General features: G+C 33.4%; 1 protein-coding gene across 1 annotated transcript; it reads right to left on the bottom strand.

The window, feature by feature from the left end:
- On the bottom strand, positions 1–2896 carry LOC147388337 (C-type mannose receptor (DUF620)). Its single transcript, XM_086421943.1, has 3 exons — positions 2123–2896; positions 1679–2026; positions 1–635 (listed from the first exon to the last, which is right to left on the bottom strand). Exons 1-3 carry the CDS (start codon positions 2417–2419, stop codon positions 141–143), a joined length of 1140 nt encoding a protein of 379 aa, XP_086278069.1. The 5' UTR covers positions 2420–2896; the 3' UTR covers positions 1–140.
- Between the last annotated feature and the right edge of the window lie 24207 nt (positions 2897–27103).

The following is a 27103-nucleotide window of genomic DNA, read 5'->3' as shown; positions in this document are numbered from 1 at the left end:
AACATGATTAATGGGTCATTTAACCTTAATGACTAGAAACTAAGCATTTAATACAATTGACAGAATTACACTATTTTTTTAATCAAATCTTCAAATTAATCCACCCCAAATCTCTAACCGATACAATTAAATTAACCAAATTAAGGAAAATGAGAGGCATCAAATATATCAGCAGGAGGGATGAAGTAGTCCATGGAGAGCCCTGGGACATTGAACACAACATCGTCGATCCTCCACACTTCTTCCATTCTAGTCCTACTATGTTGCATCGACATCTCTCCAAAACGAAACACAGTTGCAATAGAGCTTCCCTGATGAGCAAGAAGCACGCCATCGACGTCTCTATAGTCTCCAATGCTACTTCCAATGGTTGTTTCCCAATAGACCGTATCGGTTCCTGGGACTTGTACTCTAGTTAGATGGGAATCCTCCATGTAAATCAAAAGCCCACTCTTTTGACTAAAATAACCATATAATACATGTCTAATCACCTCGGCCGACCCCTCACTTCTTTCCATCACAGCCGCCCGATCAGCCGCTACTTTTAGTAGAAAGCAATCATCATCGTTGATTCGTTTTTCACCTAAACATTGGGCATTTGCAAACAAACATGCAATGCTTTTTGGATCTAAACCCTGAAAAAAAAAAATCATAAATTATATTAACCAAAAGTTAATAAATTTGATCACCAAAGATAATCCTAATCTTCATAAATATTCATATCCCCACCCCCATAGTCAAAGAATGCCAATCAGTCAAACCCATAATTTTGAATCCGGATTTAATTTGTCCAGGACAAAGTTATGTGAGCAGGCAAACAGCCGAAAAGTACTTGAATAACTACTTTATTAAAGTAACTCAGCAATCCCAAGGGAATTATAGTGGGGATGACATCATGTAGGCTGGTCTAATTTAGATCAGATTGTTAGTCTGTTAAAGAAGTCTTGGGACCAGCTAAAGTAGGGGATATTTCTTTTCTTTTTCTTCCTTTGAGTTTGTGTGATCTACGGTTCATCAAAAAAAGTGTTTGTGGTACATAGTTTTTATGATTTTAAAACTTGTTGAGTCGACTCGAAAAACTCAACGAGTTTGATAAAAATTTGGTGGAGTTCCATAACTATATTTAATATTTTCATTTTGTAGAGAATAATAAAATATAAATATTATTATTTATCTTAAACATTTACAAATTTAGAAAAAAATAATAATTTATTTGATCATTGAGTCAACTCATAAGTCATCAATTTGATTCCAAGTCGAGTGATGTTCTATAAACTATGGTTGATACCTATAGTCAAGTGAAGTTCTATAATATAATCGTTTTTATGATTTTAAAACTTGTTGAATCGACTCAAGAAATTCGACGAGTTTGATAAAAATTTGGTGGAGTTTCATGATTATATTTAATATTTTCATTTTGTAGAGAATAATAAAATATAAATATTATTATTTATTTTAAACATTTACAAATTTAGAAAAAAAATTATTTGATCATTGAGCTCAACCATATAGTCATGGTAGTATCATGGCAAATAATCATACCAAGTAAAATCTACATTTATAATATTATCATCCCATCAAGTCTTATATTAAAATTTTGGGACAATTAATCAAATCTTGCTCCTTAAATTTCTCATTTATGATAGGGTGCTTTAGATCGATTTCATAAAATAATTACCTGAATTATACGACGTAGTGGACGTTGCGGACCTTTCGCCGCATGTGTACCAAGCCAAGGCGTGTGCTTCCACACAATCTTCCCATTACTACCGGCTACCACTTTATTTCCGGCCACCACCAACTCAAAGGACCACATGCCCGGTGACATTTGCCATAGAACAAAGCAACCATTCTCGCCCGCTCTACCCCCGACGGTTCTCACACTCTTTCCCGATGCAATCTCAGTCTCACAACAAATCAATTTCACACTTCCAGTTGTATACATGTTCTTTATACATTTTCCAATTTTTAAAATACCTGTCGCCGCTAAATATTGTTGTATAATATAATGAGCAGAAGAAGTTTCCTGTACATTTAAAATTTTTAATATATTTAATAAATATAAATTATAATAACAAAATGGAGTTGCAGAAAGAAAAAAATAACATAATAATTTACGTACAATAGGAATGTCTTTAATGGAGAGATGGCGAATTGGATCATTAACCAAAGAAACTGGAGCAAGAGGACAACCCAAGACACCAAGCAAAAGCCTCAAATCCAACCTCTTCGACGAACCATTCCCGTAAAATGAAATTGGAGTGGAGAAACCTTTTTGCATTCGAACCCAAGCTCGAATTACTTCCCAAGAACTCTCCTTCTTCCCTCCTTCACCTTGAGTCCCGGGATCTGGACCTTCCATTAAAGGTGTTAAAGGTTGCACGGCCCATCGATTCTTCCTACGAATTCTCGATCCCATGATCGTAAAAAGATGGCGAAGATGAAGAAAAAAGAAGAATAAGGAAGATTTGTTGGTGGGTTTAATGTGTCTTGTATGGTTGAGACAATGAGGGACTTAAGGGGGGGAGGGGAAGGGATATGAAGGAGAGGGTGAGAGAGTTTCTTTATGATAAGAGACAAAAGGGACAGCCCATCTGTTGAAACGGCAGGAAATGGATTTTAATAATGGATCTCATGTTGGGGGATGTTTTTTTGCTTTATTCCCTTTCTTTAGACCCTCTTGTCCTTATTTTTTTTATTCTCTTGAGCTACTCGAAATTCTCGAAATGGGGGTTGGGGGGGAAGGACCAAACTGGGAGACTAGAGAGCCTAATAGTGTCTATGTATTCAAGGACTAATGTACCCTCAATTGAGGCTCAAAATGACTTAATGATCCCCAAATTTACTCACTTTATTAGTTATACTCATAGTTTTAAAATTCATTGTTGAGTCGAGTTGATTCAACTTAATTAATTGGGTTTCAAAGTAACCTAAGTCCACTTGAATTTGCATCAAGTCAAGTCAGAAATTTAATCAAGTTATTTGATTATATGTGATATTTTCATGGAGAATAAAATAAAAATATCTTATTTATTTTAAAATATTAAATTTTTTAAAAATATTTATGAATTTAATATATTTTTATTTGACTTGTTGAGGTTGAATCCCGAGTTTTCGACACACACATTGACGACCCATTACACCTCATCATATACGCAGTTTTTAAACTGGTTGAGTTGAATCAACATGACTCGATTGAATTTCAAGATGATTCACACCCGAAACTTGATTTGTTGGGTCAAATCGAAAATGCACCTAGCCAAATCGAGTTATTTGGTTATAAAAAAAAATTTTCATTTAGTTTAAATAGTTTTAAATATTTATAAAGTGAACATATTTGAGTTGACTCATTAATTATGAAATTGACTCCATGGATATTTGAGTCAAGTCAAAGTTTTCGAGTTTTAAAACTATTATGGTTGATATCAGATATAAGCACCAATTAAATGCAAAACAAGGAAGATCACTCCACTTGGACTCTTATTATTGTTAGTGGGATCCACAAACTAAAGCTAGTTAATGGAACCCACATAAATGGTAGGCCGGCTTCTACTGTATTACCATGTTAGGCAATTAAGCACAGCTAGGTGGCGAGTCGGCATCGTTGGATAAGTGGTAGTGGATGGATGGATGGACTGATGGAGATCTTCCAAGTTAAGTTTTAAAGGTTAAACTACATCTATCTTGGTTGTTGGGATAAGCTAGTCCATCGTCTTCTTGTTGTCCTCATGTATTATGATATATGACCTAAGTTTCTCTTTGATTGGAGGAATGATTCTGTGAATTATTGTGCATACCACTTGCTTAATTATATACAATTAATGCAAATTAATTATCTGATCATGCATGCAATAAGTCCAGGATCCTTACAGATCACAACTATGAGGGCCCACTAAGTGGTTAGGCCAAAAGATGGATCTGATTGGATAATCCTCACCATCCATATGATGACATTCATTTTTTTTATATGAGGTATCTGGCCTCTTAGAGCACCTAACTAATCCACGGGGTAATGGCAATGCACCCCCACACCCACCAAGTAATTTTTGGGACAAATCCCTGAGTGTGGCTCTTAAGGGAATTGGAGATTTGAACTCAAGACCTCCACTTTCTAAGGGGTACTTGTTCTTGGCGCCGTCTCACCAACCTTAGGTTTTTGACTTTATACTTTTTGAAGGCACATCTACCTTTGGAAAAAGACTAATGCTGAAGTGACCTCAAGATTGTACCTCATATCACACATCTTGATGTGAAAGTGTGTAGGAACGATATATGCTTTTCATCGAATCACTCCAGCATGGCTCTTTGACAAATGCTCAAGAGAAAAGTCTAGATAAACGATGGTTAGGATCATTCTAACATATTATTTATTTTTAATATTACAGGGTATTCTCACACCCTTTTGCTACCCTAGGAAAGTTTCTCAACCTACAACAGAGTAAGCCAAGAGTCCACTTAGTTTAAAATACTTGACTACAAGGAGCAAAATCCCACTACGTCATAATTCGCCAAAAACGACTGTCCCTACAGTCATAAATGGAGTCGTTTTAAAAGGAGTGATTTTTTAATTGCGACAGCCTAAAACAGTCGAAAAAAACGACTGCTATTACAGTAAAATGAGGATATAACGATGGTCACTGAACGTCGCTATAGGGTATTTAAAAAAAAAAAAAAAATTTATTTTACACCTACCCCCCTCACATGTTGCTGAATATTGGAGATGCCCCTATATTTTAAAATTGATGACCTAGACCCCAACTAACAACATGAAAAGACCCAAATGCCCCTCGTCTTCAACTTTCATAACACTAACTATTTTTCTAACTACTAATTATGCAAATCTAACTACCAATCCAAATTCTAGTCTACAAAGCAATAAATCTAGAAACATTATGCAAATCTAACTACCAATTATGCCATACCTTTCCAGAAGACTGCCCAATTATGCAAATCTTGCCCTTAGAACTCAACTCAGTAATTCAACTAGAGAACTTGAGTCATGAATGGTCCTCTTCTATCATCCCAGCAGCTAAATGACTAACTACAAGGTGACTTGACTCTTGAGAATTGAGATAGACAGATGAGGGTAATTTGATTATGTAGAATAATAGGAAGAAAATTGAAGGGTGGGAGGGTAACCTATCATTTTCTGTGAATGGTGGGCACATCTGTGCCTTTTTCCTGATGTTGAAGAAACCATGTCCTACAAAGGATGAGCCATATTCTACTAAGCACGCCCCCTCCCCTCTATTTCTTTTTCCCTTTGAAACTTGTCCCATTTCAGACCTCATATTACATAATATCTTAGCACTGCAACACTCACATGTCCTCTCTGATTAGTATTTGGCACACCAACATGAAAACGTGTTCAATCCCGAAGATAAATTTAAGTTTTTCATCCAATTGTAATAATGTTACCTATGAATTCAAGTAGGGAAATAAAATAAAAAAGAAATTAAAGATGGCATGTCTCCAACACACAAAAATCACAAATTGATCTAAAATAAACTTTCGATTCCCAAACAGAACTGGGGATGAAAATTTTGGAGATTATAACATTTTTTCTTGTCTTTTGCTTTTTTGCACAAGAAAACTCCTAAAATTGGAATCTAAAGACCCTTAACATTGATCAAGAACCAAGAATTGAACACTTATCCCACTCCAAGATGGTTTACTTATCCAAAATTTGTTTTGGGTGATCCATTATCTTAAATTCCCAATATCAAATCAATATAAGTGAAGAAACTATAAATGTGCAAGACTATAGTCTAAAAACCAATAATTCAGATCAATTCCACTTTGTCTGATCAAACTTCCCTATAAGGCTCGCTCTAAGCAAACATTGATATTTGACCAAAATAATATGTATTAAAAGACATGAACCTGGTGATAATCATCAAACACGCACCAAACCAGCATACCCACTCATAGATGAAAGTAAGTTTTAAGTATTACATTTCCTTCTCTAGTTGTTTCCAGATGAATTACTTGGTGTGTGCAGTCACTTTGTCAGTCTTGTTGCACAATATGAGCATTGGGATCTTCTTCTTCACAATGCTTGCCTTAGTCAAGATATCATACAGTATGCTGATTTTGTAACTCAACCTAACAGGGTAACTTAAAAACTCACTGACGTGGCAGATGCAAGAACCATAGATTTTTCCCTTGAGATACACAATTGCACATGTTTTATGGGGATGTGTAGTTATGTATCCCGAGGGAAAAATCTGTGGTTCTTACAGGGTACATGTCAGTCAAGTTTTTGAGTCACCCTGTCAGATTGAGTTAAAAAATCATTACACAAAAAGAAATTATTAGTGTCTATTCTATAAAACAGTAAATATTTTCCATTGTTTCGATGTCAACAACAATTTTTTGCAAAATGGACAACATTGATTCCATTGCAAGATTCACCATCAACACCTAAATAAAATTAAACAAATAAATGCAACACTTGATTTGGAAACAAATACACAAAGAAACACAAACAAGATTCATTTATATAAATCCTATTGATCAATAATTTTTATCAAACATAATTGGATGGATTAATAAGATTCGTTTACCTGACCTTAAATTTTAGAATAGGTCTTCATTAATGACAATGCTGAAGAGCTTGACTCTCCGATTATTATTGATATGACGGTCTGAGTTTGCGTAGATAAACTCACCTGAAATTTGTCGAAAACGTGATTGAGATCAGAACTGAAGTATCCTAATCTCAACCAACAAAATCCTAAAAAACTTAACTGTTGTTGCGGAAGCTCAACTTAGTCAATCCCGTCTCGATATTAAAAACCTAAAAAATGAAATATATGATTTAGGGATCAATTGCTACACCGTAAAATTGAATCAACACTATAGAACTAGGGTTTTTATTTAAATCAAACCAAAAAATAAAACCAAAACTATACTATCGAACTTGATTAAAGTTTTGATATCAGATCGAAAACTTAGAACCAAAGTCGTTGAAGATTATAGAGAGAGAGAGAGGAGAGAGAGAGAGAACGAGAGTTCAATCTGAAGGAATAACAAATAAAAAACCAAAATCAGTGAGTGAGACCGAGAGCTCAAACCCTAAAACAGTTCAAGAGCGAGAAAAAAAACAATCCTGATGAACAACGCTATGAATCCAACTTGAATAGATCGAGTTGAGAGAGAGCACGAGTTTATTTATTTAAGGAGAGATGAATACAGAGGAATCCGAGAATCAAACCTCTTAGACAGGGAAGAATGGAGAGAGAGAGAGAGAGAGCAATTCGTTTTTCTCTGTTAGACGGGGAAGAAAGGGAATTTTAAGAGAGTGGCTATTGGCACCCCAACTTTTACTTGTAGCATAAAAACGACCTTTAAACGACTGCTGAAAACTGTCGCAATTAACGACGACCTTTAGCAGTCGTTTTAAGCGCAATTGTGGCGTCGCTAAATATGCAATTTGACGTAGTGTCCCTATCGTTTGTTTTACCTTCGAACCACCTCCCCTAGAAATCATATTACTTGAAGGTGCAAAAACAAGTTTTTACACTCCATTCATCTGAAGTGTGATTTAGATTATTATGAGAGCCAGATTTGTGCATCTTAATTTGTTGTCCATGTGTAAACTTGAGATTTATATCCATGTTGACGAGTGCCTTATCCCTCACCTATCTGTTGTCCAACTATGAGTACCTAGCACCATAGGCACCACTTTGGCCAATATTATACCACCAAAACCCTATCAAGGATTATACATCGGTTGTATCAAGCATACATGTCCAAAAGAGAATCAAGTACATCGACCCTTTATAAAATCGATGTTTATATAGGGTCATGCTATATATGCACTTTGATATGTACCTATATTAGGTGGAAGCATACGAACATTGCTTAGGAGTATTTATATTTAAATGGAAAAAGTGAAGACATAAAATGTGGCTATTTTGGGGAACTAATTCCTATTTAGTGAGAAATTAAGTTTGTAGACACCCTAATTTATCCGGATCAAGCCTGAGAGCTCTCAAAATCTAGCAAAAAGGTCCAACTCAAAATCTTTAAATTGATCTAGTGGGGTCCATTTCAGTGGAGCCCAATTCTCAAGGGATCGATATTCAAAGCTTAAAAACAAACTTGGCCATGGGATACCTATGGCCTAAAGGAATTTTCCTTAGGACCATGAGTCACCCATGGCTCTAGCCAAATTTACACTGGACCTTGAGTAAGTCATCGATTACCACTACATTTTGCATTGGCCTTCAGTCAACAAAAGTCCAATCTATTAGGCAGTTTTGAGTGGATCATTATACTTGAATATTAAGAGGCTTTTAGGTCTAAACCTTCCTAATCTTTGATTTTCCTTGGGACTACTTTGCTTTATTACCTTCTCACCCCCTCATCAAACCTTGCAAAAATTTCCTTCTTCGGTCATGAGGTAATTGTGTTTTTATCTCAAACTTGACCGTTGGTCCCCACAATTAGGCCTTTACACTCTCAACCTTGGTTTGTTAGGATTAGCTTTAAGGTAACTTAACATTAAGCCCTTCATTCCTATCCTCAATTCAAAGCCAATTCCATTGAGTCCAACACAAATTGACCATTGTCAAGCGACTTTGACTCTTTTGCCCATCCTCAAGAAATCTCTAAAACTTCAAGAGTAATTATTCTTTCACCCTCAAGTTGTTAGAAGTTATTTCAAGTCAATTGACCAAAAGACCCATGCTCTCCAATGAAAATTACCTATTATGGAGTCCATTTTAGTCACAACATAGAGAAATAACACGTGTCTCCAAAAAACAAACTATTGCAAAACCTGATCTAAGAATCTGTGAAAAATATTCACCACAGGCAAAAGAAAAATTGTAACATCTGAGCTTTTACCTCAGAGGCAATATGATAAAGAATTCAAAATGGTTTAAGTTGAAAACTAGAAAAAAAAAATTTCACATTTAATGCGATAACTACTAACATTTATTAGAATAGAGCTGACAACGACATCCCCCAACTCACCAACCCCAAAATAATGAAATTGGTTCAACTCAAAAATTAATGTGTTGGGTATTTAGTAATCAAATTCAAATACAAACATTAATGAGGCATGGGAGTAGAACTCAAGAGCGCAACTAGCTATACTACCCAACTCATGACCAATCAACTTATACACCTAGGCAAGTCATGTGGTAACATCTATTCGAACTCAGGGCTATAAAACCTCCACTCAAAGTAAGGCAAGGGGTTCAGATTTTGGAATGCTAAAATAAACTTAACAAAAATCACTCTTTTGAGATCACTAGTCACCATCTTCCTTGAACTATCTGAATTTTGAATTACCATCTATTATAATTCCAAATTTCTAACTTAATCTTCGGAGATTCATTGACAGATACCACACCGGTGTCTCATCCTTCTTTATACACGTCAATAGATTCGATTTCACCATTTTGAGTAAAAGAGTCGACAGATCAAGATCTTCTAGGCTTGATCAAGAGCGTTACTCATCTTGAGAAGTGGGGCCTAAAAAACCATTCACACTTTTGGTGCCGTCTATAGGAAATGGTTGCACCAGATTGGAATTCCATCCCCCTATATTTCCATACTAGGCCAGCCATGGCTACACCATATGAAAGTTGTAGCCTCTTCATACCATTAACTACTGAGGTTTCAGAGCTCGGATGAAGTGTAAGAGGTACGCGACGACCAGCTCGTAGCCTAAAGATGCTATAATACTGCCCTAAACCCTCTAAGAGTAGAGAAGTGAGATACCATTTCCAAATAAATTGAGGAGATACTCTCAAGGAAAACTTCACAGCCATAACAGTTAAATAGAGCAACAAGCTAACTAGAGAGAGCCAAAGATGAAGGGACGATCACCCCCAACATCGAAGAACTAGAAACAGTCAACATAGGCACTCTCATAGAACCCAAAGAAATTTTCATTAGCATGAACTTGAGCGACCTTGACTTACTTGAAGAGAAGCGAGAAAAAACCCTAAGTTATCTCGTAGCCTACTAGCAACAGATAAGGCACTCGTATGATCTAAAAGTCAAGGGAAGGTTGTTCAAAGTTGGAGACCTAATCCTAAGAAAATTTTATGAAAATACATGGGAGCCAAACAACGACAAACTCATGGCAAATTGGGAAGGGTCTTATATAATCGAAAAACTCGAAAAAGCGGGAGCCTACTATATAAAGACCTTAGAATGTGGCATTTTCTCTAAACCTTGCAACGCTACTCACCTAAGGAAGTTTTATCAGTAAGGCAAAACTTTGCAAGAAGCATACTCAGCAAGTGACTCAAAACAACAATACATGTACTGAAATCCCATGCATGAATACACAAGAAAGTATCAACACCGAGTTCACATTCTTTGAATTCGGACAGCCGTGTCAATTTACACAAAACACCGACAAAATCAAGGCAACCAAACACAAAGAAAAAATAGCAATTTATTAAACAAAATTCATATTACATTTTACATAGGGTATAACATGGAATACAGAAGTTCAATAAATCAATATAGACAAAGAATATGAGAAGCAAAAGATTTGAGCATATGAGAAATTGAATAATGAATGCAACACCTCATGATATTTAGGGAATCATAAACAACTAAACAAAAAATGAGGGAAAAATATATAAAACTCGCCTTCCCATTACTACAATCTCTCTTAAAAAATCAGCATCAAACACAACACAATAAAGAGAAATAAATGTCAAAAAACAAAACAGAAGCAGATCAAGGAGGGTCGGGAAAATCATATCAAGGCAATACAAGTAAGTTTTTTGCCACCTCGATGGTCCGAGTTACCAAAAAGGGGGAAATTGTGGAGTCCATTTTAGTCACAACAAATATAAATGTCATGTCCCCAAAAAACAAACTATTGCAAAACCCAATCTAGGAATCTGTGAGAAATATTTAAAGTGGGCAAAGGAAAAACTGTAAAATTCGAGATTTTACCTTGGAGGCTATATGACAAAGAATTCAAGGCAGTCCAAATTGAAAATCAGAAAATAATTCTTCACATTTAATGCGATATCCATTAATATTTACTAGAACATAGCTGATTACGACATCCTTTGACTCACTAACTCAAAAATAATAAAATCGATTCAAGTCAGTAATTAATGCGATATGATATTTTTTAATCAAAATCAAGTGCAAACATTAATAAGGCATGGGAGCAGAACTAAAGAGTGCAACCAGCTATATTAGCTAGCTCATGACCTACTCAACTTATACACCTTGGCAAGTCATGTGGTGAGACATGTTCGAACTCGGGGCTCTAAAACCTTTATTCAAAACAAGGCAAGGGGTTTAGATTTTGGAAGCTAAAACAAGCTTAACAAATATCACTCTTTTGAGATCCCTCTTATTCATCTTCTTTGAAATATCTAAATTATGAATTATCATCTAGTATCATTCCAAATTTTTAATTGAATATTTGGAGAATCATTGGTAGGCACCATACTGAGGCCTCATCCTTCTTTATCCACATTAACAGAAGCTCAGATCTAACTTCACCATCTAGAGCAAATAAGCAAGATCAAAGAAGCATCACCAGGAGCAGAAGAGTTAACAGCTCAAAATCTTATAGGCCTGATCAACAATGTTACTCATCTCGAGGAGTGGGGCTTAAAAAACCATCCATACCTACCACTGCTCTTATATTACTTGGAATTTGACTAAATTCAAAGGATTTTTACATCTTTGTCCTTTAAAGAGAAAATTTAAAATCTCAAAGGATTTGACTTTTTTATCCTTTGTTTTTGAGAGACTTGAAGGTTAATTGACCTTTAAGCCCCAATCCTCACATTTGAAAATTACTTGCCTTTGTTATAATTTTTCTTTGGTATTTGACTACCTTCAAAGGATTATGCTCTTCCCTAGAATTCTTTAGAACTTTGTAAGTTTTTACAACCCTACCCCTTAATCATCATGATTGGTAAGACTCAAGGAAAAGTAAAAGACCATGAAGGAAAGGTTGTTAGAAGGCAATTGAAGTCATTTTTTGAGGTTTATTTAAGAATATTGGAAACTTAAGAAAATTGGACAAGTATATCCCCAAGGTCTCCATAGAACCTATAAATAAGACCTCCATACAAGGAAAATGGGAGAGAGAGCTCTAACATACCCAAACTCTGTCATTTTTACTTCTAAAAGCTCTTCTAAGCCTCAAAATTTTGTCCAAGTGATTACCCACCCTTTTTAAAAGCTTTTTTGAGTAAAAAGAACAAAGAAAAGAACTAAGGTGGAGAAATTTATTTATGTTTTGCTACATTTTTAACATCCTAAATCCCCTTTCTATCACTCCTATTATTTAATTTCTTAATTAATTTAAATTTCAACAATGTAATATTTACTTTTCTTTGATTATGACTTTGGTGGTAAAGAGCACCCTTAATGTGATGTAACCTCCCCCTATAAATCCATAATAAGTTCCTCAGTGAACATTTTAATTTCATTTAAATTCCAGGGAATTTATGTTTCATAGTTACATTTCCTTTTGTTTCCACGATTAAGGAGGAAGAGAGTAATCCCTCTTTTTAAGGTGCTCTCCCCTTTTATAATTCCATGTAATAAATTCATTTAGGAACATTCATGCATACACTATAAGTATACACCACTTTTCTTATTTCTAAAGGATTATGAGTTAAAGGTAGAAATCTTCCTAACCAGATCTACACTTAACTCTTTAAGCCAACAAAAAACCAATCCCCTAGGGATACATCTTCATGCACAAGGTACTAGTTCCACCAAGGTTGTGTCCAACTCATGGACATGTCGTAAGAACTTAAAAAAAAAACTCTCAAGTGAGTACATAAGTGTATAATAGTGCTTAAGGACCTAAAAGAGTGAAATCCAAGTAGATTTGTATTCAAGTCCCAAGCCTACAAAAAAATACAACAAGTATGACTTTTCTTTTTTAGCTTGTTCATCATCTCTCTTTTGAGTATTTACAAATCGACCTATAGTCAATTGGACTCTTAACTTCTCATATTTCTTCTAACTTCAAAAATCTCAAAAAAAAAAAAAAAAAAAAAAAAAATCATTTTTCTATTTTATTTAGGGTCATTCTTTTGTAAGCTTCACTTAATGGTGGGACAAGGTGCCCCCGAATTCCAGCACAAATCCTCATGATTCCATGTTAGAATTCGAGACACTGAAAACTTCACCCAAATGTGATATTAACATAAATATGATTACACAATGATAAAAATAATAATATGACAATGGAGAAAAATAATATATAATTAAAGAATATCAAAGTGCGAAAACAACCTCAATTCTAATCTATGATTCACTTACAATATTTCAAATACACATCGTTAATAAATGAAACAAATAACTATACCTTAAAATATCCTTAAGCAGACGGGGGTTGCAACTCATCAGTAATGAACTGCAAATGCTAACTTAATTTGCTCCTCAAGACTAACTCTGAAATCTATCAAAATGGAAAGAGTGAAGAATAGGGTAAGTATCGAGAGAGTTAATCAACAGGAAACAAATATCTCAAACTAACAATCACTAAATATAGGAAAAATCATTCTAAAACATTTTGTAAAGATATGCAAGTTTTTTCGTGTAAACAATGCCAAAATGGTTAAATCGCGCTAGACTTAAATAACCGTAAATCATGTCATAACATAAAATTTATGAATTAGACAATAACTAGAAACTAATAAATATTCATATCCTTTATCAGCCTATTAGTACTATTTTCAAAATAACATAGAAAAATATCGAGTTTCAAATCTTATGACATATTTTAAAATAAAATGTAAGTCAATCTAAAAAATAAATAACTGTTTTCATCAACTTATAAATATTCTACTTTAAAACCTCGTTCTTCAACTTTTCATAAAACAATTCTTAATCATAAAGTAAACATGCTAGAAATATAACTACAATCATTATTTAAAATAGTTAATCGGATAAAATTTAGATTTTATAAATTAAAATAAAGTAGATTCAATAATTAAATATAAACAATGATAGTTTGTTTGTTAAGAGCATTGAGAACTATGATTGAATACCTCCAAATCAAGATCCAAATATGTTCTAAGCTTCACTGATGTGGAACCCCATTGTTACTTTCTAATTTTGTGGCCGATCACTGCACTTACCACACTAGGGTGATTGTTTTATCTGATTTAGGTTGACCGTTGATTGTGATCCTAAGGTACATATCATTTCACAAAGTGTCAATACATTCGACTACTACTAAACAATTAATGATCATTGACTCGTCATCTTTGTTTAAGTCTATCAGGTGAACATATGATTCCCTAAGATATCTTTACACTTTTCACAACTACTTTTATATTATATACTTCACCGGTAAAAATAAACAAGAAATTATTGGATCTCAGTTGTGATATTAATCCCTTATGCATCCCATACTACATAAGAATTTAATATCATAATCATTCATTCTAAGATAGTATATTACTCCGAACATGATATGACAGACTATATTTTCAGATTTTCACAAGCTCTTTAACGAATTTCAAAATAACTACATATAGATATCTTCTGTTTTAAAAATAAAATAAAGTAAAGCATACAAGTATGTGGAATGGACATTCAGTTTCCTACCATGCAACGACTCAACACGTAAAAATAAAATAATACTCATCACCTCACAATAATAGAATTGTAAATAAACATGTAATCATTGCCTCGTGATAATAGAAAGTAAATTAATTCTTGGATATCCATTCTCCACCACACTCAAACAATGAGAGTCCACATTTCCTTTAAATAAAATTAAAGACGTCACATCTATAATGCAATCTTTTCGAATTTCAACGTTTAAACTATTTTTTCTCAACTCAACCAAATCTTTGTAAATTCTTTGAGGAAATAAAAGTAAAATTTTCAATAAATTCAAATATCAACACTCATTTTATAAAATAATTTAAAGATAATGACCAAAGTTTGTTAAAGATAGTTTATGTAGGTAATTCGGGGCAAAACCATCGACGATTGGTTAAAGTTGTGAAAAGATGATGAAAATTTGACTAAGTATTGAAAAAGTGATTTTTCAAAGTTCTTCAAATTGAAAATAAGTTTTTGGAAATGAAAGTCTTAAATAGGGGATTTGACATCATGTAATTTTTAAAATTTAGTTCGAACAAAAAGTTTAAGAACCCAAGAGTCAAAAATCTAACAAAAACGTCGAAAATCACATTTTGCTCTTGAACCCAAAAATTAGATTTTTATTTCTTGAGATTTAAAATTTTAAAATCATTCCCATTGTTTTTAAATAGGGGGTAATATTTTATTTTTATTAAATAAATTAAAGTAAATGACATTTACTTAAATGTTTTTAATAAAACTAAGGTGTTGAAAAGTGTACAACTCGGTGGGGAAAACAGTGTTGAAAACAAATTGAACTGCAACATTTTACGTAGGGTCGGGCAACTGAGATAGTTAAATTAATCGAACCCAAGAGTTGTTGGGGCGATAGATCAATTGATCGAGGTAGAAGGTTGGTTGACTGAACCCAAAAGTTGCTCATCTTCAAGTTCTTCGTGGGATGAAAGGTCAATTGATCATGGTAGAAGGTTGGGGTGCACATTGGATTGGGTAAATCCGAGAACCGAACCAATCCGAAACCTTTTGGATTGGATTCTTTCGAATTGAGCATGGCTTGGTTCGGGTGCAGATTGTAAAAAAAAAATCTGATTGATTTGGTTCGGTCTCAGATTAGGGGTATAGTAGAACCGAACTAATCCGAGAACCGAACCAATTCGAAGTATCTATTACAATATATATATTTTGTACTAATTTTTATATGCTTTAACAATAGATTGCAAAACAGATCGATTTTCTCCTAATGAATTTTAACTTCGTTTCTATTTCATTTTATGAGTGTTTTGTGTCACACTTATATTTGAATATGATTCTAATATTTATTTTCTTTCTCTTTTCATTAATTACAAATCTTTGAATAAGAAGAATTTCTCTATCAATCACTCACCCAATTGAAATATTCATGGAATTTCATTTTTTAAAATAAATTCCAGTAATTTTTGGTGTATAGGCAGACCGATGTAAGATCGGACTAAGGGTTTGTGATTTTTGTGTTATGTGTGATGCTTTGTTTATATTGAAATAATAAATATGTTGATGTTTTGTTTAAGCGTGCTATGTGTTATGTGTGATGCTTTGTTTAATATTTATTTTGCTTAGTTTTAAGTTTTAACTATTTTAATTTTAGTATTGAAGTATGAGAATCGAGATCCGATCCGAACCAATCCGAACCATGTGCAGCCCTAATTACTAAGATAAGAAAGAAGGTGGGTCAACCAAGCGAAAATGATTAGTTATCCCTTTGGCGATTTTGCCTAAAAAATATTATTTCAACAAGAAAATACACTAAATAAATAATTCTAAACATGATTTATAAGATATTAATATTTTTCTAATTTTAAATAAAACATATAAGATTTTGAAATCAAAAGCTACAATATATTGAAAATTATGACTATTAGGAACATCTAGAAGTTCTATACAATCGAAAACTTAAAAAAATTGAAAAAGAGATAAAGATTCATCGTGGAGTACCAAATAATACATCTAAATGTATGGTATTTTAAAAATATCTTTTATCCTAACTTTAATTAAAATAACTGTTAGACTAAACCCTATGATCTGAAGTATAAATCAAACAAGAATATAAGAATCTCACACGACACAAAATATACGTGGTTCGGTCAAAGAATCGACCTACGTCCACGGGCAAAAACGACAATTTCACTATATTATCCAAAGAAGAACACGGTTACAATTTCTCTCTGTCTCTCGTATGTTTCTCACACCCTTTAGGGTTTCATCTCTTATATACTTAGGGTTACAAAGAGGTTAAACAGGTCGGATCAAAAATCAAACCAATTAAACGGGTCATGCAAGTCGTTAACGGATCTCAAAAGATCCGGGTTGAATCCACGACAACCCTCCACATACAAGAATAGAAGACATAACCAACAATAACAATAGGTTTTTATAATTGAAACTACAATACAAATCAAAACTAAGACTATTATGAAGGTCCAAAAATTCCCTACCTTAGATTCAAAGGCTAAAAACTCTATGAAGCACACAAGAGATCGAGTTGGGTTGAAGGTTCTGTGTCGTATGTTGTTAAAATTTCTAACTTGTTATATCTCTTTGAAAGTTGTGATGATCCGATCGTTTTTTTCTTTTATGCCGACGTCTAACGGAAGTTCGAATTAGTTGAAAACCTAAGTTGAAGATGGAGGGAGGCTAGGATTTCTCTAGGATTTTCTTTTAGAAGAAGAGAATGTGGAAAATAAATGAATAATTCTGAAAATTTCGTGACTCATAGTATTTATAGTGTTAAAATGACGTAACAATCATTATTTGTTTTATTCTGTTTTAATTAAAAGTTTGTCTTGGATCCCGATTTTTGCGATCTTATAGTCGATTTTGGTTAATTTTTTTAGTGGGGATCTAATAGTATAATCAATTTTAAAAAATTTCAACTTAAATTGTTTTTCCTATTTGTTGACCTACGAATAGGAAAAATTACAGTGCCTTATTCCTTCCTTGTCCCTCAATCAAACTTCCTTACCTAGTTTTTAGGTAGACCTTTAATTTTTTCATTGTCATGAGTCACTGTGAGCAAAAAAATAGATTTTCTAAAACTCACTTTTACGATGTCCATTCACACTCGGAGATTCTTAAACCCACGTAGAAGAGGTCAAAACCATTTGAACCTCACGCATTCACAAAGCTATAATGGACAGTTAGGACTCTTTATTATTTAATTCTCCAGATCTGAATTAGAAATTTTGTAGAGAAATAGTCTGAAAATTATATTGGATTTTGGAGACTAAACATCTCGAATTGATTTTAGAAGTCTGATCTCACTTGAATGAGATATCATCTATCATTTTTTTTTTCTTTTTATTTATTTATTTATTATTTTTCTAAAAATTAGGTACATAATAAGTTGGCATCAGAGCACTTTCTTGGGTTAAAGGTTGTGGGCTCAATAAATTATGAAGATCTTGTAATGGCTAAAGGATGGAGGAAAATCCCCTCGAAGTGATTATTAGGACGAAGATTCCGTCAAAACGATCACCTTTGCTTTTTTCCTACAATTCGAGAAGTACATGAGTTCATGAGAAGTTTTGAAGTCGGCAAGAACTTGAAGAACAAGTTTTAATTAAGCACTACGTGAAAAACTAAAAAATTCGACAGAAAAAATTGACGAGCCAAAGGTCACAAATTTTAGAAACTGAATTTTGAAGGTCTAGGACAGTCAAAATTCTAGATATTCCTAGATTTGATGGCTTAGAGCTGTCAAATTTCTCCCATCCCTTCATTAATTTGATAGTTTTTGGCCGTCGAAAAAAAAATTGACAATGAAAAATTCAACGCTCCGTCGAATTTTATGCAATTTGACTATCCATGGCTGTCAAATTTTGGCTTTTTTCACATTGTGAATTAGAGATTTAAAGATTGTACAATATTTTCCAATTTCAACCTTGAGGACAAGGTCATTTTTCTAGATGAGTGGAATAATACGTACTTATATTATGAAATGATTTAGTTTAATTAAATTAAGTCAGAAGCATTGGATCATTGCTTTGGAGTATTTGTGTCTATGTGGGAAAAGTAGGAGAAAGGTATCTTGTACATGAAATGTAAGCAGTTGATAGTTTGAGAATCCTATTAGTTGTAATAGGTAGTTAACACATTTTACTTTTTAATTCTCCAGATCTATATAATAAATCTTACAGAGAAATATTATGAGAATCCTATTAGATTTTGGAGACTAATCATCTTGAATCTATTTCGGAGGAACAAAGATTTGCTATTTTGAAGTTTATGTGCTAACCTAATGAACCAGTGGCATGACACCATGAGTATTGAAAAATACTAAAATAACGCACTTAAACTATTTCGAAATTTTCTCTCCACTAACCAATCACTCTTGTTCATTTAATACGCATGGCATCATGCTATTGGTTCTCCCTCAAATGAGATCTCATCTTTCTTTTTTCCTTTTTAATTATTATTTTTAATATTTTTAAAAAATTGGGTATGTAACACACTTTGGCTCATTTGTGGTTGAGGTACCCTACCTTCTTTCTTTGCCAAGCAAGCAAAGAAGATTTTATAAAAGAAAATTAATGATACAATTAGTTATGGGGAATACCCTCAAGATTACATGATCTGGATTCCCAGAAGATTCAAAAGATCTCCCACAAACTTTTGTCTAGCTAATTCTAGTAATTCATTTTAAGAATTCGAATTCTCTAAAGATATCTTTGTGTGTAAGCATAGAATGCAAGAGAATTGGCAACCGAATTACCTTCTCCATAGACATGGGCAACATTGCAAGACACATCCTTAAAACTCCATCATCTGACATGCAATCTGCTTGGTTTGAGAAATTATTGGATGATGTAAAATCGCTTAAAAAAAAAAAAAACAAATAATTAATTAGTGATCCGATCGAAGGTCATGTTTAAACACAAAATACTTAGAAAGTGTGTTCTGTGGACACATTTTCAAATAAGGGTCTTGTTAGGGAACGGATTCTTTGTAGCGCCTTGTAACTCTTCTTCTACAGCCCACAAAACATCATTTAAATAAAAATAATAATTCAAATCTCTTTTACTTATAGTTTGGATCAGATTGAGAAAAAAAGTAAAAATAAAAAAAAAAATTCTTTTTTGTCCTTGATAATAAAAATAGACGGTCGCTGGTGTATTCTAAAATTGTGGTTGATGTGGCACTCTCTTAACCATCTAAGTGCCCTACAGGAAAAGAGCGCTACAGAGGATATGCTCCCGATTTGCTAACGTGTACCCTAAATTGCATTAATTACACCTAGGAAATTGAATTTTGTATCGAAAATACCCTCAATTTTTATTTTATTTTTATAATCAAAACACCTCCAAATGCTTATTCCCCAAGTGTAATTAATGTTTAACGTGTGTCCTTAGGGCACACGTTAACAAGACCTTCAAAATAGTTATACGTACTAAACAATTAATCTATTGCTACTCTCTAGTCATACTTATTGGGATTTGGGACCACATGGATATCATGGTGGATCATCAAACCACAATACGAGTCTTGCTCAACATAATGATTAATTTCTTTAGAAAAATAATTTATTAGGGTATTAATAATTAATAAAAAAGATAAACCTAAAATAATTATGTAAATTGTTAGTTATTAAGCAATTTTTCAAGGCATGTTTTAGCAAAAGCTGCCCTTAAAATTGAAAAAAAAAAATCCTAAAACTAGACTATTCATTTTAATTAAAGTGGGGAAAAAATTGAAAAATATTTTCCTCACAAAATCTGGGATCCACCAATCATAAATATCCACGTGTATCGAGTGGCATTTTTAATTTACAAAAGTACCCTTGTTAGTCACAAAACTACCTGTGTATGCTTGACATGGGAAAAAAAATTCGCTCACAGAATTTTGCTCATAGAGCTCACAGAAATCTTGGATCCACCAATCACATGTATCCACGTGTATTGAATGACATTCTTAATTTAAAAAAGTACCTTTGTTAGTTACAAAACTAACACTGTATGCTTGACGTGGCAAGCACTGAGGAGTCAGTGAGCAAAAAAATCGACTCGAAAAAATTTGCTGTTTTTTAAGAGGAAACTTTTTTTTAACTGTTTCACTGAAATTAAAATGAGGAAAGTAGTATTTATTGTTTTACAGAATATAATTTTTTTTTCCCACTTTCACCAAAATATTTTAATTCGAAAACTGGTAATTTACTATTTTGAAATTAAAATGAAAATTTTTGTGCAGATTTTATATAACTCATCAAGTTGATTTGATTGTTGTTGGTGTGGAATATGTCCCATGTAAAAAGATTTATGTGTCCATGTCCCAGCATTACAGACCAGAATCTCAATTATGTAGTTGAAGAAGTTTCCTCTTAGATGCTTATGTTTCAAAACTCAGTCGATTCGAGCTGACTCGACTCAATTGAAATTTGAGTGGCTCAGCATAGAAACCCATTGATTTTAAAAACCAGTGTTTTAAAAAATTGGACTGAGCTAGTGGTCCAAATGGGCTCGACCAGATTTTAATATAAAAATATTGGTTCGATTAGTGGAGCTTTCTTTTTTTTTTTTTTTTTTGAATGTTGTTCTTTTATAAGTAAAAAAAAATATCAAATGAAGTTTAAAAAATTTAATACATCTTCGGACCAGATTTGTTTCTTAAGACATTGTTTATACTAATCGAATGCGAACCCAAGGGCCTACCTATATCTTCTTCTATGACACTCTTTACTTCATGGTTTTGAAACTCAGCTGGAACGGAATTGGTATGGGCTTGATTACGTGAAAATTGGAAATTTTGACAGGAAAATTCGATGTCCCAAGACCATCGAAATTTTTTATGTTTCCCGATTTGACGGCTTAGAGCTATCGAATTTCTCACATCCTCTATTAATTTGACAATTTCGACCCATTGAAAAAAAAAATCGCCAGTGAAAATTTTGACACCTTGGTCTGTAGAATTTTATGAAATTTGACAGCCTTGGACCGTCGTATATGGGATTTTTCACATTGTGTTGGACTCTATCAAAAATTCCAAACTAATTAATTGATTTTTGGGAAATAAAAATTAGGTGATTTTTTGAGAACTCAGTCAGACGTTGATTTGGAAAAAAAATGATTTTTTAATAATACAAAAATGTATTTTATATAAGTTAAATGATTATACTTGATATAAAATGAGGTTTTGTGATTGTGGCATCTATTAATCTAATTTATGATAAAATCATGCATTTAATTAATATACATATTTCAAATGATGTGAAATTGGTTTCAATGGGAATGGGAGGATCAGTCAGTCCAAACTGCACTCGACAACTACCAAACCATTTAATTATCTTTAAAAAAGTTTCACCTCTCATATGATACAGAGTAACTATCTCCAATCTGTGGATTTTAATGGAGTAGTCATCGTTATCGGATACAAATCTATCCCGTGATATAGTTACCTCTCGGGAAGAAGACTGTAGGATGTCGTTGGGTTTACAAGATAAAGTACAACAGTGATGGCACTCTTGAACGACATAAGGCTAGGTTGGTTGCAAGAGAGTTTACCCAAACTTATGGAGAAGATTACAAAGAAACATTTGTGCTAGTCACCAAAAATGAATACCTTCAGAGTTTTACTGTCACTAACTGTGAATAATGATTGGAAATTATTCTAGTTAGATGTTAAAAATGCATTTTTGTATGGAGGCTTGAAATAAGAAGTGTATATGAGTATTCCACTTGAACACCCTCAAGAATATCCGTGTAGGACTGGTTTGCAAGTTACACAAGGCCATCTACGACTTTAAACAATCACCTCGAGCATGGTACGCCAAACTTAGTCACGTACTTGAAAGTAGTGGACTCTTACGAAGTGGCGCCGATTCTTCATTGTTCATCAAAAGGACTACTTCAGAAACTACAATAGTTCTAGTCTATGTTGATGATATAGTAGTTACAAGTGATAATCAAACTAAAATCTCAAGACTCTAGGTTGTTATAAACAATTTGCTATATTAAGGATTTGGGGATTCTAAAGTTTTTTTTTTTTTTTTTTTTTGATTTAGAGATTGCTTATTCATAAAAATGTATATTTCTTAATCAAATAAAATCTGTAGTGGACTTTTTTACATGAGACAAGAAAAATGGGTGTAAAACCTGCAATCACTCCTATTGAGAGTGTAGGAAAAACTGACTTGGATGGTGAATTGTTGTCTGACTTTTCTCAATTCCAACGATTAGTAAGAAGGTTGATTTATCTTACAATTACTCGCCTTGATATTTCTTATGCAGTTAGCTTGGTTAGTCATTTTATGCATGCGCCTAGAACTAATCACATGAATGCAGTTACAAGAATTTTGTAGTACTTAAAGGAATCTCTTGGAAGAGGAATATGCATGAAAAAGAATGATCATAGTTATATTACGGCCTACACTGATGCAGATTGGACAGGATGTCCGATTGATCAACGGCTTACAACCGGATACTACACATTTGTTGGGGGTAATTTAGTAACTTGAAAAAGTAAGAAGCAAGGTGTTGTTGCATGCTTGAGTATTGAAGTAGAGTATATATATAACCATGGCTGCGACTACTAGTGAAATTATTTGGCTCCGTGCATTGTTATAGGATGTAGGTTTCGAGTCATCCCATCCCAACCCCATAAATGTTTTATGATAATCAGGCTGCAATTTATATCGCTTCTAACCCGATGTTCCATGAGCGAGCAAAACACATCGAAGTTGATTGTCACTATGTTCGAGAAAAAGTTCAAGCTAACACTATATATACTATTTTTCGAAGTCATCAACAACTAGCTGACATTTTTACCAAGGGACTTTCAGCTGCTTCATTTCAAGATATCATTGGCAAGTTAGGTGTTCTTGATATCTTCGCACCAACTTAAGGGGGAGTGTTGGAGTTGAGAGATTTCTTAGGAAACTCAGTTAGTTTCCTATCTCTTAGACAACCTTAGGAAACACAGTCAGTTTCCTATCTTTTAGGAAACCTAATTGTAATATAAATATAACTCTAACTGTATTCTAAATCTGTAATGAAACAGAAAAATAATATATAAGAACATCTCCTTTCTCTATGCACGTTGGCTGTATTGCTGAATCACGTCTTCTATCTTATCTTTTTAGTTTCTATCTTTGCTACAGGAATTTCCCCTTTTTTTCAATCTCAAAACTTTTCTTGAGAATAAAAATGTTAAAATGGATTGAATTTTATAATGATCTTTCTTAAGTACATAAGACAACTAGTATAGATGAGCGTGGATAATTATTTTTGATCTACTAATTATTTATTGAGGAAATCCGTTTGGAAAAATAATTTTTTTTTACTCAGCCCTATTTTGGTGTTTTACAGAGAAAATATAATTTTTTTGCCACAACCCAAGTTTCTCATGATCATTTGGACTCAACAAAAAAGACTTTTCCCTTGACCAGAAAACATGAGATCTACTAAATTTCTTAAATTAACTCTTACCCAACTTCAAACAATTTTTAATTGAAAGTTGATTTTTCTCGTGCAATCAAATGCGAGCAATCCATTTTCACGAGGATGTCGTCAAATCGAATAAATGAATTTCACGTTAAAAAGCCAAACAAATCCCCAAAGATTTATATCACTAGGATTTATATATATATATATAGGGGGCGGTTCAAAGGCCATATGTAAAAACATATGAAAAAACAATGGTTTTTCAAAATAATGGTTAAAGGTTTTGGATTGACCTGATTTTTTGCAAGGATGGTCACTATGATGAAAAGATCATCCTCACAAAAAATCAGCTCAATCATAAACTTCTAAATCCATCAAAAGTGATTTACAAATTAGTGACAAAAATTGGCAAAAAAAACGACGGTCCACATTCTAATCACTTTTAATGGGGTTAGAAGTTTCAGATTGGACTGATTTTTTTTTTCGGAAGATCTTCCCATCATAGAGATCATCCTCACAAAAAATCAGCTCAATCCGAAATTTCTAACCCATATTTTAAAATTTTATTAATGTTACATTGTTTTTACATATGTTTTCTCATATGGCCCTTGAACCTGACCCATATATATATCTATATATATATATGGGTCCCGTTCGCCACCCTTAGTTTTACCACACACTTTAACAAACGCGTTTTGTCTTACATGGGTTAGAAGTTTCGGAATGAGCTGATTTTTGGTGAGGATGATCTCTATGGTGAGGAGATCATCCTCACCAAAAATCAGCTCATTCCAAAACTTCTAACCCCATCAAAAATGGTTTGCAAAAAATGGACGGTCCACGATTTTTCAACGTGTAAACATGGGGCTAAACATTTCGGAATGGGCTGATTTTTGGGGAGGATGATCTTCTAATCATAGAGATCATCCTCACCAAAAATCAGCTCATTCCAAAACTTCTAACCCATGTAGGACAAAAAACGTTTGTTAAAGTGTGTGGTAAAACTTAGGGTGCTGAACATTTCCCTATATATATATATATAGGGAAATGTTCAGCACCCTAAGTTTTACCACACACTTTAACAAACGTTTTTTGTCCTACATGGGTTAGAAGTTTTGGAATGAGCTGATTTTTGGTGAGGATGATCTCTATGATTAGAAGATCATCCTCCCCAAAAATCAGCCCATTCCGAAATGTTTAGCCCCATGTTTACACGTTGAAAAATCGTGGACCGTCCATTTTTTGCAAACCATTTTTGATGGGGTTAGAAGTTTTGGAATGAGCTGATTTTTGGTGAGGATGATCTCCTCACCATAGAGATCATCCTCACCAAAAATCAGCTAATTCCAAAACTTCTAACCCATGTAAGACAAAACACGTTTGTTAAAGTGTGTGGTAAAGCTTAGGGTGCTGAACGGGACCCTATATAATATATATATATATATAGGGACGGTTCAGCAACCCTAAAGTTTGCCAAGTTTGGTGCGAAACATTTTTCAAAATATGGGTTAGAAGCTTTGGAATGAGCTGATTTTTTGTGAGGATGATCTCTATGATGAGGAAATCATCCTCACCAAAAATCAGCCTATTCCAAAACTTCTAACCCCATCAAAAGTGATTTACAAAAATTGGACGGTCCACGATTCTTCAACTTGTAAACTAGGGTTAGAAGTTTCAAAATGAGCTGATTTTTTGTGAGGATGATCTCTTCACCGTAGAGATCATCCTCACAAAAATCAGCCTATTCCAAAACTTCTAACTCCATCAAAAGTGATTTACAAAAAATGTTTGGCACCAAACTTGGCAAACTTTAGGGCTGCCAAACCGCTCCCATATATATATATTATATATATATATAATAATAATAATAATAAAAATTGGAATAATTTGAGGAATTCTCAATAATAGGAGGGAACATTTTGGCTAAGGGATCACACCAATTTCCAACCTAGTTAGATTTAAATAGAAATTTTGTCTAGATTTTATATAACTCATCAAGTTGATTTGATTGTTGTTGGTGCGGAATATGTCCCTTGTAAAAAGATTTATGTGTCCATGTCCCAGCATTATAGACCAGAATCTCAATTATGTAGTTGAAGAAGTTTCCTCTTAGATGCCTATGTTTGAAAACTCAGTTGATTCGAGCTGACTAGACTCAATTGAAATTTGAGTGGCTCAGCATAGAAACTCATTGATTTTAAAAACCAATGTTTTAAAAAATTGGACTGAGCCACTGGTCCAAGTGGACCCGACCAGATTTTAATATAAAAATATTGGTTCGATTAGTGGAGCTTTGGTTTTTTTTTTTAAAATGTTTTTTCATACATAAAAAAAAGAAAAAATATATCAAATGAAGTTTAAATCAATTTAATACATCTTCGGACCAGATTTGTTTCTTAAGACACTGTTTATAGTAATCGAATGCGAACCAAAGGGCCTACCTATATCTTCTTCTATGACACTCTCTACTTCAAGGTTTTGAAACTCAGCTGGAACGGAATTGGTATGGGCTTGACTACGTGAAAATTGGAAATTTTGACAGGAAAATTCGATGTCCCAGTACCATCAAAAAATTTTATGTTTCCCGATTTGACGGCTTAGAGCTATCGAATTTCTCACATCCTCTATTAATTTGACGATTTCGACCCGTTGAAAAAAAAAATCGACAATGAAAATTTTGACACCTTGGTCTGTAGAATTTGACAGTCTTGGGCCGTCGAATATGAGTTTTTTCACGTTGTGTTGGACTCTATCAAAAGTTCAAAACTAATTGATTTTTTGGAAATAAAAATTAGGTGATTTTTTGAGAACTCAGTCAGACATTGATTAGGGAAAAAATTGATTTTTTAATAATACAAAAATGTATTTTATATAAGTTAAATGTTTATAATTTGACATAAAATGAGATTTTGTGATTGTGGCATCTATTAATCTAATTTATGATAAAATCATGCATTTAATTAATATACATATTTCAATTGATGTTGAATTGGTTTCAATGGAATGGAAGGATCAGTCAGTTCAAACTGCGCTCCACAACTACCAAACTATTTAATTATCTTTAAAAAAGTTTCACCTCTTACATGATAAAGGGTAACTCTCTCCATTTTGAGGAATTT

Source organism: Akebia trifoliata, chromosome 13 (genome assembly GCF_017979445.1).
Source record: "Akebia trifoliata isolate Shusen 1 chromosome 13, ASM1797944v1, whole genome shotgun sequence".
NCBI lineage: Eukaryota > Viridiplantae > Streptophyta > Magnoliopsida > Ranunculales > Lardizabalaceae > Akebia > Akebia trifoliata.
This window is presented reverse-complemented; position numbering and strand designations above follow the sequence as displayed.